Source organism: Haemaphysalis longicornis, unplaced genomic scaffold (assembly GCF_048455015.1).
Source record: "Haemaphysalis longicornis isolate Haplotype H1 unplaced genomic scaffold, Haemaphysalis longicornis Haplotype H1 scaffold_26, whole genome shotgun sequence".
NCBI lineage: Eukaryota > Metazoa > Arthropoda > Arachnida > Ixodida > Ixodidae > Haemaphysalis > Haemaphysalis longicornis.
Window position 1 is genome coordinate 1,082,200 of NW_027526319.1, and position 13,869 is coordinate 1,096,068.

General features: G+C 50.4%; 1 protein-coding gene across 3 annotated transcripts; it reads right to left on the reverse strand.

Annotated features, from left to right (window-relative positions):
• Nucleotides 1–1,080: 1,080 nt before the first annotated feature.
• Nucleotides 1,081–12,533, reverse strand: LOC144172782 (uncharacterized). 3 transcript variants are annotated; one of them, XM_077701387.1, is made up of 4 exons: nt 12,342–12,533; nt 11,646–11,732; nt 4,616–5,069; nt 1,081–1,838 (listed from the first exon to the last, which is right to left on the reverse strand). In XM_077701387.1, exon 3 carries the CDS (start codon nt 5,028–5,030, stop codon nt 4,662–4,664), a length of 369 nt encoding a protein of 122 aa, XP_077557513.1. In that variant the 5' UTR covers nt 5,031–5,069; nt 11,646–11,732; nt 12,342–12,533; the 3' UTR covers nt 1,081–1,838; nt 4,616–4,661. The 3 variants fall into 3 exon arrangements, 1 of the variants encoding a protein (XP_077557513.1); XR_013323103.1 differs by lacking the exon at nt 4,616–5,069 and having other exon boundaries at nt 1,086–1,838; nt 12,342–12,531; XR_013323104.1 differs by lacking the exons at nt 1,081–1,838; nt 4,616–5,069 and adding an exon at nt 7,018–7,107.
• Nucleotides 12,534–13,869: the final 1,336 nt, after the last annotated feature.

Here is a 13,869-nt window from a genome sequence, read left to right on the forward strand (position 1 = left end):
ACGGTAGTGCAGCGTGCGAAAAGATTGTGCTTGAAGCCTGAGGATGCGGCGGTGGACACGGCAAAGGTGTGGGACGACCTGGCTAGCTGCGGTTACCCGAGGCACTTTATAAACGCAACGGAACGCCAACTGACCCGACGGGGACAACTGGACGTGCCTCCTGCCCCGATGAAGCGAGCTCCTGTGCCCTACCTTCCAGGAACAAGTGAATGTTTGGCACGTATCCTATGGGAATATGACATGCAGGTGGCCCACGGTCCAGCCAAAAAGACGCGCCATGAGCTCGTGAGAGTCAAGGACCGCTTTCCCAAGGAGCGCTTCCCCAGTGTGGTATACGAGATACCTTGTGCAGACTGCAGCGGCGTGTATATCGGGGAATCAGGAAATTATAAGAATCGTCTGCAGCAGCACGCACGTGACGTAAAGAATAAAAGCCGAACACGCCGTCGTGAATGACCACAAGATTGATTGGGACAATGCAAGAATCGTCACTACAGAAAAAGTGACAGCATCACGGCTACATCTGGAATCACTAATCATTCAGACCACATCTAACACAGTCAATCGTAATGACTGAAATCTAAACCCGATCTACGCATGCTCTTTTCAGCGATTATTCAAGCCCACTTAAACGACCCACTTCTGGTGATGCATTTATTGTGAACAAGGCTTCGTGCTGGAAGCCGAAACGTCAGTACGTTTTGTTTGGACTGGTCGGCGTCTCTTTTTCGTTCCTAATCCTACATAGGTGAAACTGGAAATTTTTAAAAGAATTCAATAGCACCAGAACGATGTCAAAAAAGGCAATGCAAGCTGAAATGCCTTGGCGGATCATCACCTGGCTACTGACCACGTCATCGATTGGGATTCCGCAAGCATAATCGCATCAGAGAAGTGCCTGTCGACACGACTACTTTTAGAATCAGTTCAGTTTAGAATTCAGTTTAGAATTCAACCAACTAAAAACACGATTAACCAGTCGCGGGGTAGTCTCCCCGAGATATACATGCGCACTCTGCACCACCAAACCTATAAATAATCGCGACCTTTCACCCCCCTTTCATTGTGATCAAAGGCCAGTAGGGGCCCAAAATGTCTTTATTTGTTTATTTGTTTTTGACCAGGCGAGGGCCTGCTTGTATTTCATCAACACCGAACTAACCCGCCTGAATCACCACTTTATAGACATTGAGCAATTATTTGAATTGGTTTATTGTAGCAAGCTGTCTTGTTTATTTCCTTATTTTTTGGCATTTCCTGTCTCATTTGAAATTTGGAGACCAGATAGCTTTTACTACGGGCCATGCACTGGTGACAACAAATATTTGATTTCACTTTAAACAATTTTCGGTTATGTTTTATTGCTCACCAGCAAATGACCTGAAATATAAGAGGCTCCTAAAACATGTGCTGGCATTTCTTTCCTGCACTGCAGTACAACTAATCATGACTTTTATCATATTTTGTTCACAAATTGTAATATTTAGAAAGTATTCAGCTGAATGAAAATGTTATTTCAGTAGCATGCGCAATCAACAGGGCCTCAATGACTCTCACCACGTGGTAAACTTGTTTCTGTCACAAATAACCTGATTGCAGCCACATTCCACCCAAGACGAAGGTAACATATCCTCTGGGATGATGAATATTTAAAATGCCTTACGAGTAAGTGCTAAGCACATGAAATTGTGGCATTAAAACCGAAGATCCCTCTGCGGCATCCTTCACTTGGGGCAGCGCTTGATCACAAACTTCGAGAAGTTGAAAAATGCTCCATGCGCCGCTCCAGCCAGCAGAAACAATGCAGGACGCAAGTTGGTAGGTGGACCGTTGGCATCCTGCGATTGTGAAGATTTTTTTAGTAGATGCACTTTTTTTTGTACCACTGTTCATTTTTCCGTTAACAAGCAGCTGAACTCCTGCAGATTCTACGAATCATACAAGCATAATAAAACGCAGCAATGCAGAACAATTGGCAGGGTTACCTCAATTTTTCTTTTCTAGGAATGAAAAAAATGTAGGTAATCTATACACAACTACAATCAAACCTTTCAATTTTTACCTACTTCACTCCTAACAAGCACACATACACGTTAGACATGTGAGAAAGCTGCTAAATTTATGCCCACAAACTTAATCAGGCATCAGAAATTGGCAGGGAACGACGTGTCACCTTTAAATGGCACTTTTTTCGTTCAAAACACTAAAATGGGCGAGAAAGACCCATAACTATGATTTGGTACCCTTATCTGGTATGGTTTTCAGGCAATGCTTACATCTCACTTCGGTACCTTCAGGTGGTGGAGATCTTTGAAAACTCATTGCGGGCAAGTGGGTTGTGTTCAAGCTCTCGTATCTTGCCAGCATATGCTGGATTCCAGCATTCCCAAATCAACGTGACGACTCGAATGTGATGGATGCAAGAGAAAGAATAAGCACACGCCAAGGGCGTAGCCGGGGGGGGGGGGGGGGGGGGGAAGGGAGGGGGGGTCCCGGTGCCCCGCCCTTCATAATGTTTTATGTCAAGGCTGGAGTTATTTTTGTGGGTGTTCTTTTCCCCGGGGCTTCTCCTCCAAGCCGCTGCAGCGCTGAGGATCTCACCCCGGGTATCTCCAACCGACAAACTCAGCCTCCGATCAAAACTATACATTTATTTACAGCCCAGTGGGCGGCTAAAAAACAGTGCTCAGGCGGAGCTCGAAGACGACGGGCCGAGCTCTCCTGTGCCCGGACCGCGTCTCTCTCGTCTCCTTGTCTTCATATTCCCTCCACCCTGACGCTGGGGGCCAGGGAAGAGGGAAAAGCGAGTCCTTCGTGGGAACCCCATGTGGTGGCCATTAGCGCATCCGGTGCGAGCAGGTGCGACCCTCCTCGGAATGCGGGGAGTTTCAAGGCGCCGCGTGACACGACACGTGCGTTCAATTTCTGTGCTGCTCGTCCCAGGGCCCGCGCCAGTTCATGCGTCGAAGTGCCCGACACCTCCACCGCCACTGTGAAATATAACTTCAGGAATGTTTCACACACCACACACACTTTGCGAGCGTGCTCCATCGTTCCTTCAATTGGCGACACAACAATGAGCACGGCCAGTGCCCCTTGACCCTGGCTGCAGGTCACCATGACAAATTAGGCACAATCCTCACATAGCTCATTCAGAGCGAGCGGCCTTTAGAATGCGGTACGCACCGGCCGTCGTCGTCCGAAAACGCCCTTGCCATGCGCCGCACACCCTCACACAACAGTATCATGGGCCCCTCTCCTCCTCGCTTCCTCGCTCGGGAAGGGACCACTACTGGCTCGTCATCATGCGTTGAAGCCACTCTGCACTGAGGTGAAGCTGACTGACGCTTTCGCCTCTTTCTAGGCAAACCCTCGGGTTCGGCCGCTTCTGCGCTCGGAGCGCCGTGCTCCACTACGCACCGTTGGTCAGCGTAAGCAGGAGAGGACTGCTTAGCGGCTACGTCAACGCTGACATGAAATACTGTAGGGGCTATCTCTTCAGCCACTCCTACAGACCTACCTGCAACTCCCCTGGGCTGCATTACATGAGCGGCCGTACCCTGATTTACATTTTCCTCGCTGAATTCGCTGGAGCTCCCTATGGCAATCACATTGTCGGTACTCGACATTTGGGTATCTCGAGAAACACAAGATACAGTGTGCGTGACACCATCTGCATCCGATTCCTCGCGCGATTCCCGTGCTGCTGCATCCTGCAATGCAACTGGCCGCTCGCCCACGCTCCCAGAACGTTCTCCCTCTCTGAACGCGGTGACAACGGGCTCACGCTCGACTGAAACCAGCCCCTTCACAACGGCTGATTTAAGAACTTCTTAGTTCTTCCCCTCCTTCCTGTGCGAACCCTCGTGTTCGGCCGCTACTCCACCCCTGTGCGTGCACAAAGCGCCGTTCTCTACCACACAACGTTGTGTGATGCAAGGAGTAGCGAGGGGCTCATCGGCAACATGAACAATAACATGCGACGCTGCGGAGCCTTTCTCTCTTGCCATCAGCTTCATCACGGGCATGCGCACACTCTCATTCAACTTTGACTGCCTGTCATTTACCAACGCAGCCTCGCGCGTAACACCTTCCTTCACCTCCATCTTTATTTCGGTGAAATTCTCTAAGCGGGATGCTTCACTATCCTGCTCCCCGGTTGCAGAAAATCTCAACGCCCACGAAGGAACGTGCGCCACTATCCTATCTTCGCCTTTCCCACGTGACTCTGATCGTGGCGGATCCCGCGAAACAGGAGGACTACGCGCGCCCAGTGAATGGGTTCCACCCAGCGCATCTTTCGGCGTACCGGAGCACCCCAGTTCACTCTCTCCCCGAGTGCTGAACATTACTGTTTGAGCAATCGGTGAGGTAGGAACATTGTTAGCTCTCTTGAAACGTCCACTCTTCGAACGTTCCGCTGCTAACTCTGCCTCAGCGATTCTCAATTTCACCAGCAATAGCGCCTTCTGCTCAGCAAACGACATTGCAATGCTTGCTGTCCCTGCAACGTTCATGCACGCTTCCTAATCCTCATCATTATCTCGCGGCTACACCTAGATAGCCGCTAGATGTCATGGTGAACCGCAGACCCAGCATCAAACGAGGCACTGACCTGTATAGCTCGGCGCCTGTAGAGATGCCGCACCGGTGCAGATGGGTTATCCGTTTATGCACCGCTCCTTCCGCCGAGGTGTCCACCAAACAATCGCCCGCCGACTTCTCGCCTGCCGCTTCTCCTTCAGTGGGCTGCTGATGCCTCCACTGACCGCTCGCCAAGCTGCTTCTCCGCTGCTCAGCAGGCAGCAGAGATTGCCTCGGTCTCCGTTGAGACGTCCGTTGAGCGCCGCTCCAGCCGCTTCTCCACCTGGGTGGTGAGCTCGCTGCTCCTGCAGATCTCGTTCAGCAGGCTGCCGCTCTCCGTTGAGAAGTCCGCTGAGCGCCGGTCGAGCCGCTTCTCCACCAGGCTGACGAGCTCGCTGCTCCCGCCGATCCCGTTCAGCAGGCCGCGACTTCTCCGCCTGCTCCATCTCGCCCGCCGGCTGGCTGAGTCGTCGCTGTTGAAGATCCTGTCGACTGCGCCAGTTATCTTCTTGGATGTTCTTTTCCCCAAGGCTTCTCCTCCAAGCCGCTGCAGCGCTGAGGATCTCACCCCGGGTATCTCCAACCGACAAACTCAGCCTCCGATCAAAACTGTACATTTATTTACAGCCCAGTGGGCGGCTAAAAAACAGTGCTCAGGCGGAGCTCGAAGACGACGGGCCGAGCTCTCCTGTGCCCAGACCGCGTTTCTCTCGTCTCCTTGTCTTCATATTCCCTCCACCCTGACGCTGGGGGCCAGGGAAGAGGGAAAAGCGAGTCCTTCGTGGGGGTCCAACCCCATGTGGTGGCCAATAGCGCATCCGGTGCGAGCAGGCGCGACCTTCCTCGGGATGCGCGGAGTTTCAAGGCGCCGAGCGACACGTGCGTTCAATTTCTGTGCCGCTCGTCCCAGGGCCCGCGCCAGTTCGTGCGTCGAAGGAGTGTGGGCATGCCCGTGAAAAAGCTGATAGCCAGAGAAACAGCCTCAGCTGCGTCGCATGTTCTAATTCATGTGACCGATGAGCCCCTCTCTACTCCTTGCGTCACACAATGGTGTGTGGTAGAGAACGGCGCTTCGTGCGCGAACGGTGGTTCAGTAGCGGCCGAACGCGAGGGTTCGCACATTAAGGAGCGGAAGAACTATGAGGTTCCTAAACCAGCCGTTCTGAAGGGGCGGAGACTGGCTTCAGTTGAGCGTGAGCCTGTCGTCGCACCGTGCGGAGACAGAGAACATCCTGGGAGCGTGGCCGAGCGGCCAGTAGCTTTGCAGGATGCGGCAGCACGGGAATCGCGTGAAGAATCGGATGCAGTTGGTGTCGCGCACACTGCATCGTGTGTTTCTGGAGGTCCCCGAATGTCGAGTCCCGAAAATATGATTGCCATGGGAAGCTCCAGCGAATTGAGAGAGGGAAGTGCAAATCAGGGTACGGCCGCTCATGTAACGCAGCCCCAGGCAGTTGCAGGTAGAACTGCAGTGACTGAAGAGATAGCCTCTCCGGCATTGCATGACCGCGTTAACGTGCCCACGAAGCAGCCCTCTGCTGCTTACCCTGACCAAAGGTGTGTCGTAGAGAATGACACCTCGTGCGCGTACGGTGGGTCAGAAGCGGCCGAACCCGAGGGTTCGCCTGGAAAGAGGCGCAAGCGTCAGTCAGCTTCACCTCAGTGCAGAGTGGCTCCAACGCATGCTGACGACCCAGCAGTGGTCCCTTCCCGAGCGAGGAAGAGAGGGGCCCCTGATACTGTTGTGTGAGGGTGTGCGGCGCATGGCAAGGGCATTTTCGGACGACGACGGCCGGTGCGTACCGCATTCTAAAGGCCGCTCGCTCTGAATGAGCTATGTGAGGATTGTGCCTAATTTGTCATGGTGACCTGCAGCCAGGGTCAAGAGGCACTGGCCGTGCTGATTGTTGTGTCGTCAACTGAAGGAACGATGGTGCACGGGCCAAATGTGTGTGTGGTGTGTGTTTCGTGTGTGAAACATTCCTGAAGGTATGTTTCACAGTGGCGGTGGAGGTGTCGGGCACTTCGACGCACGAACTGGCGCGGGCCCCGGGACGAGCGGCACAGAAATTGAACGCACGTGTCGCTTGGCGCCTTGAAACTCCGCGCATCCCGAGGAAGGTCACGCCTGCTCGCACTGGATGCGCTAATGGCCACCACATGGGGTTGGACCCCCACGAAGAACTCGCTTTTCCCACTTCCCTAGCCCCCAGCGTCAGGGTGGAGGGAAGATGAAGACAAGGAGACGACATCGGGAGACGTGGTCCGGGCGCAGGAGAGCTCGGCCCGTCGTCTTCGAGCTCCGCCTGAACACTGTTTTTTAGTCGCCCGCCGGGCTGTAAATAAATGTACAGTTTTGTATCGGAGGCTGAGTTTGTCGGTTGAGGATACCCGGGGTCAGATCCTCAGCGCTACTGCGGCTTGGAGGAGAAGCCCCGGGAAAAGAAAAACCAAGAAGATAACTGCTGGGCTGCGGTTTAAGCAGCCTGAAAAACCGCCTGAAGTCACCTGCAGGCGCGGAACCTGCAGTTTTAAGGATATTCTTGCTCATATAAAGCTGAAAACAAGGGCTATGTCAACGTCTGATCCCTGCGCCCGCTCCAGATGCTGTACCTGTCAACATATACAGCCCGGCTGCATTTCGCGCCGGATACACCGACAAGCGCTGAGAACCTGCCACGAGCCAATCGAAACAGCCCCACTGTTTCAATGGCGGAACAGCACGGCCGGGGAATGGCAGAACAGCAGGAAAAGCCTCATATAGGCTTACATGTTGTCGGGAGCGTGTCATTCCTTGTCTTTACACTGGTACAAAGTATAATCACATGACAGAGCACGTCGCTGTATTTTGTTCAGTCAACTATCAATCCTTGATATGTTTACTTTTCTACCGACATCGCATTTCATTGACTATTGCAGATCCATAATTTCTGCTGCATAAAAAGCATTGCTCTGCCCATCTTGTATTTCCTCCACATCAACAAAACTACACAATTCTCCCTAATGCGGAGCTTTGTTTTTTTGGCACTATTCCAGTTTCCTTGACCTCCCTCTTGGTTAGAATCAGCATTCTGTATTTGCTTAACCGGAGTTTTACTGAAGCCATGTCTGTTTCGATTTAACAGATACAAATATAATGAAATTTAAGAAACGTGCAACAAGCTCAACATTCAACAGCAGTGCAATAAGGTGTTCCGCTTAGCGAAAGTTTACTACTCGCGCTACTAGCACAAAAAATAACAAAAGGCGATTACTTAAGGACGAAGACGCACATTTGCTAGTTTCACCGCCATAATATACGAATGCGCCGCATGTACAGTCCACTGCGATTCGGAGGTTGTCGCGGGAAAGCTACTCTTTCAAACGAAGCAGGAAGAACAACAGCTTTAGCAAATATTCCATCCAAGTTTTGTTATCATTGGTGTAGATAAAGGGCAACCAAGTCCAAGTCTGTGCTTGGTAACAACGAATGTACAGGGCCGTCCACGCTAGGTGCGAACACGGCGCAGCGTGGCCTCGCTCAGCGGAGCGCCAGCGCACAATCCACGGCCGCGCATCGAAGCTAAGCGGCGCAGGCGCACAGGGGCTTGGAGGCGGGGCTTCGTGTAGTCTGCTAGAGCGGGAGAGCGCCGTGCCTGCTTTGCGGGAAAGCGCACTTTCCTTACTACGGCGCGTTGTGTAGTTTCTGCGTACGAGAACCCACAGCTTCCGCTTTTCAGTTCCGCGGTGCAGGTTAAATGCAAGTATTGTTGCAAACATTTCAGGACTGGCGGCTTGGTTTGGTTCAATGAGAGACGCTGTATAGAACGGCATCGTATAATTTCGGCCACTAGGATTGATTTAATGCTGACTGGCATTACGCAGAACATAATTGTCTGTGCATTTCGCCTCCGTGGAATTTCGGTCACAGCGGCTGGGTTTCGATCTGCCGAATTTCTTCCAGATGTGTATTGGCTTTTTTCAAACATATGAATATCGCGCATCGTTGAGATGGTTCAAGGAGTCGCGAGGAAGTACGGGTCTTACCATAAAGGAGGATGCGCACAGGTGGCAACAAAGGGAGGGGCCGCTTTCTCCAAATAACTAGCCATGTAGGGAGCGCAACCAATGACGTATGCATTATAATTTAGCACACTAGAGTGGGACCGGTCCAGGATTCGACCGTAGAGTAGACGATTGTGCTGGGGGCGTGACTTCCTGGCTGGGCGACTGCTTGAACCATCTCGACGATGCGCGATATTCATATGTTTGAAAAAAGCCAATACACATCTGGAAGAAATTCGGCAGATCGAAACCCAGCCGCTGTGACCAAAATTCCACGGAGGCGAAATGCACAGACAATTATGTTCTGCGTAATGCCAGTGAGCATTAAATAAATCCTAGTGGCCGAAATTATACGATGCCGTTCTATACAGCGTCTCTCATTGAACCAAACCAAGCCAGTCCTGAAATGTTTGCAACAATACTTGCATTTAACCTGCACCGCGGAACTGAAATGCGGAAGCTGTGGGTTTTCGTAGGCAGAAACTACACAACGCGCCGCAGTAAGGAAAGTGCGCTTTCCCGCAATGCTGTCGCAGCGCGCTTAGACGCTACAGGCAAGCCTACAGTTAGGCGTGCTTCACAACAAAGCAGGCACGGCGCTCTCCCGCGGTAGCAGACGACACGAAGCCCCACCTCCAAGCCCCTGTGCGCCTGCGCCGTTTAGCTTCGATGCGCGGCCGTGGATTGTGCGCTGGCGCTCCGCGGAGCAAGGTCACGCTGCGCCGTGTTCGCACCTAGCGTGGACCGCCCTGTACAGCTTGAAACCCAAAGGGTGGCAAGTCAGTCGTGCAGGCCATTGTTGTATCATGGAACAGCCAACAAGGGAGCGAAGAGTGTGAAATCTCGATTTTCATGGTTCCGAAACGAAACTGTGGGCTGGTGGCATGCTTGGCCGCTCGATAATCTTCAAATCGTGCTCGACTGTACTTCATAGCTGACAAGAAAACTTAATAGTCCCTTTTCTAAAACACGAGAATCTTGATAGTAAACATTCAGTGTTGGCCTCCACTTCCGCCTGACGAACTTCGGGGTCCGCGCGCCACTCACGAGCGCACTCATAATCACACTCACGAGCGCGGGTCCGCCTAACCACCTGCTCTGCGGACGAATGAATCGCCCGTGGTCTGCCCCTAGACCAGCGAACAGCAATTTAGCTGATCATCACTATCATCACCATCTAAGCTCCTTAAAGGAGCCATGAAGAGAAAATACAACTTCGTTTAATTTGAAAGAACTAGGATTCAGTATGTCACTCAGCTCCATTAGAGCCGCAAAATATGTTTTTTAACAAAAAAAAAGCAAGAAGTATTTAAAAACTTTCAAATTTTGCGCCACAGTGACGTGTTATGAGCAAGAATGATGTCATACGGGCCCACAATAAAACATAATTTTCAGTGCCTTAACTGCACGTTAACGTTCAAGTGATGCGGTCAAATGAAACTAGAGGCCGGATTACAGACGTCCAGTCATGTGCCGTCGCGACAGGTCAGTTAGGCGGCCGCCAATCGCACAAACAAGGTTCCGTGATGTCATAGATAAGTTGCGGGAAATTGGCTAGGGGGTCGCGACTGCTTCAAACGTTTTCCTTAATATCTCCGTTATTTTTTCGAAGATTGCGATGATATTGGGATCATTGTTATCAGGACTAAGCAGTCTTTCTAATAAACCCAACTTGTATTAGTCTTCATGGCTCCTTTAAGGTGGGCTTTACAGGTAGTGTTGAGCATACACAAATCGCATGTTAAAGTCAGTTATTTCAAGCTTCGTTTGCAAAACAACGCGCAAGATGCCTTGCCTACATATTTCCCCGTCCCATTTTTTGGTCGACCACACCCCCCCCCCCTCCCCCCCCCCCCCCCGAAAAAAATCCCTGGCTACGCGCCTGGCACACGCCCAATCAGGAGTACGTTCAGCATGCACGTCGGTTGTTTAAAAAAAAAGGGTGTAATGTATTGCTCAGAAGACTCAATGCTTGCACGCATCTTGGAGCAGCAACGGCCTTGGCAGATGTGTTTCAGTGGTTTTCTTCTCTCATAACATCCACAGTGCTTTCAGGAAAAGCCCCAGGACTAGCAATTAGCATGTTCCACTTAAGAATAATGCTGCTTATACTTTACACTTTCAAATCTTTTTCTTTGTGGAAGGATGTTTCTTTATTGGCGGTACAGCACTAGCGTGCGTAAATCGCAGCCTTCAGAACTCCAATCAGGCCTCTTTAAATGGTACAGTCTTTGTCAAAATTTTGTGGGCCACGGCGACCGTGGCCGGAGCAGGTGCGCGGCCAGACAGGGGCGCTTCGCTTGCCGCTGTCGGCTGGTTGCGCGGCTAAAGAGAGCGAGGGGAACTTTTGTTCTTGCTTTTGTAGTGTGTCCGGCGCCACAAGTGCTGCGCAAAGTGCCTGCGCTGAAGCGAAGTGCGCCTTCTCTGAGAAAGCGGCCCCGCTGCACTTATCGCGCCAGCCATACTACGAAAGGAAGTGCGAAATTTCCCCTCCCTCTCTTTAGCCGCGTAACCAGCCGACAGCGGCAAGAGCAGCGCCCCTTCTCGGCCGCGTGCCTGCTCCAGCCACGGTCGCCGTGGCCCACAAAATTTTGACAAAGACTGTACAGGCAGTTACATAACTATTTGAAAAAGTGGACTGCAAGGACTGTCAATTCACATGATAAACATCCAAAAAATAGCTGAAAACAGAACTGGTAAGGCTTTATCGAAGACTAAACTACAAAGGTAACAACATTTTGGTGTCACCACCTAAGAAATATGGCTTCACCGTAAACATGACTAACACCAGGAAGTTCGTATACATGGTGATTAACTGTTACGCCCGCATTATGATTTTGGGTGAAACTGAGTTTTCCGAAATTAACAAGAAAGGTTGCCATTTAGCGGCTACATGTTAGGTTATGCATGAAACACCAATAATTGTTACGGGAGCGAGAACTTGTACATTCAAGTGATCGAACATTATTCAAGTATGGTAGCCCACTGTGCTACCAAAACTGTGTTTGAAAACTTACGTTCTGGCGGCCAAACACTGTTGACAATGCTTGTGGCTCTTGTCCGGTTGAATGGAGGGACGTGATGTGCTCAGACCGTCCAGAGGTCTAAAACAGGATGACACATGATTACCACACAGGCAAGAATGGAAATTATTGGGTGCACGAATGTTACAACTCGGCAACAGAATATTCAGCCAAAATCAATGCCCGCGTACCGCGGCACCGTACACATGGTGAGGTGGCTCGCCGCAAACGCAACGAAGCTTGCGAGGCGCGCACATTCGCTCGCAAACGATTCTCCCTCGCCATTCCCAACACGGCACAAATGACAGCGGTGATTAACGAAGCCGTAAACGCTGCGCAGCACAGTTTAGAGGAGTAGCCGCCCGTGTTCTGATAAACTACGCGTAAGACGTGGTTTGCAGTGGTGAACTCTGAAGCTGTTCAATGTAGTGCTGCGGAATGGGAAACGTTACTGAGTTACTGAGCGCCACTGCGTTACTGAGCGCCAGTGCGTTCAGCGCTCAATGCAAGCACCACAATGTTGTTTCGCACATCGCCTTTCTAAAGACGAGCCCTCAAGGTTCAACCTCGCTAGTTCAGTTAAACAATTCACACACGCGGGCTCCTGTTAACGAATCCTTAAAGCGGCGCTGACAGCTACAAACGGCATCCAGTGAAAAGAAAGGCGGCAAATGTGTCGAGACAGCTTACCTGCAGGAAACGAAGCAGAAGAGCGAGCGACGTTCAGGGGCAAGCGCCGAACGAATTTAGCCGTCTTCAGGTGGCAAAGTTGTTCTCAAATACTTCATCGCGAAGTCGAACACGACAGACATAACCGAAGACGACGAGGTGTCCAATTAATCATAATAACTGCGCTTGTAAACAATCCATGAAAGACGGGTCACGGCATGGAGGGTCACGGGGTATCTGTTCCGTTATCCGGCCACGCCGCTGCGCGCCGTACTCAGGGTTTCGGCCGTTGGCAGGGAGTTGCGTAAAGAAATTAAAACGACAACAATAAATAATTGCCTCTTTTACTGACTACAACAGTAAATTATTATTTTTTGTGTGCAATTTAATAAAGAAGCTTAGATTTTTAAAGTTTACAAACACAAAACGCGGACTGAGTTTTTTGGCGCTCCATTTGAACGTTAAAAAAAGCAGCAGATAGTAAGATAACACTGCGCAATGAAATTTGGCAGTGTTCTAGTGTAAGTAATCGTATTATTATTTGGCGTCTGTTTATTTAGCGCCCGACTTCATGCCCCCTCCATTCCCAACTTTTGTTTTCTTTTGATATCTGCCTTGTTCCCCAACGTTGTTTCTGTAGGAGAAACTAGGTGGTCTGTTTATTGCATTTGTACACAATATTTACGGTCGCTAACAATAAGAATGGAATAAAATTGTGATTGCTAGTACTTTATAACTCCACTGAGTGACGAGAATGACTGTTGTCAGAGGGGGCTATGATTGTGCTGGTGGGGCAGGAGAGGACCATGGAACGACGGAATGATGATACAGATGTCACAGTTCAAGGTACGTTGTGCTGTGCTCGGTGCAAGGTTGTAGAAAACAAAAAGTGGGAGGGGTAGTGTTATTCTGTCGATGTCGTAATAAGCAAGGGCTGATATTTTTTCCTGTTTCAATGTCGGTGCTGCCGCTGCTTTTTATTGAATTTGGCAGCTTTTTTTTTTTGCTTTTAAACATTTTTGACGAGGTTGGGTGGATGGCACAATGGGATGTCTTTTTGAAATTATATTGCATGCATGACCTCAATCAATGATGAGCTGAACACCTTTTCCCCACCCTTTCAACACCCTTCCAAAAAAAAGGGTGTTGAGGTTGGTCAACACCCTTTTTTTCACGCAAAAAGGGTGGAAAGCTACAAAAAAGGGTGTTGAGATTCAAGAAAAAGGGCGTAAGGGCCTCCCAACACCCTTTTTTCAATTATCTTACACCCTTTTTGGCCAAAAGGGCGTAAAAAAGTTTAGTGTGACCGTGTTCCGTACCACTAGTGTCCTCAGGAAATCGTCGCACGTACTGAGGACTCAGGACGTCCTCCAAGAGTGTGTTCCGCCAGGTGTTAAAACATTTTTCTTTTAATCCCACACGAGTACCCTCCCTGCTAAAACTGTTATTAAGGATCCTAAACTATTTTTAGCTATCAACAAATGGCCGCCTCTGCTCATTACGAAAGACCATTAATCACTCTCTTATAGATTGCATGGATGCTGTATTT

Bases quoted from the DNA above. Each gene is read 5' to 3' on its own strand.
- LOC144172782 (XM_077701387.1), bottom strand. From the start codon at position 5,030: ATGGAGCAGGCGGAGAAGTCGCGGCCTGCTGAACGGGATCGGCGGGAG.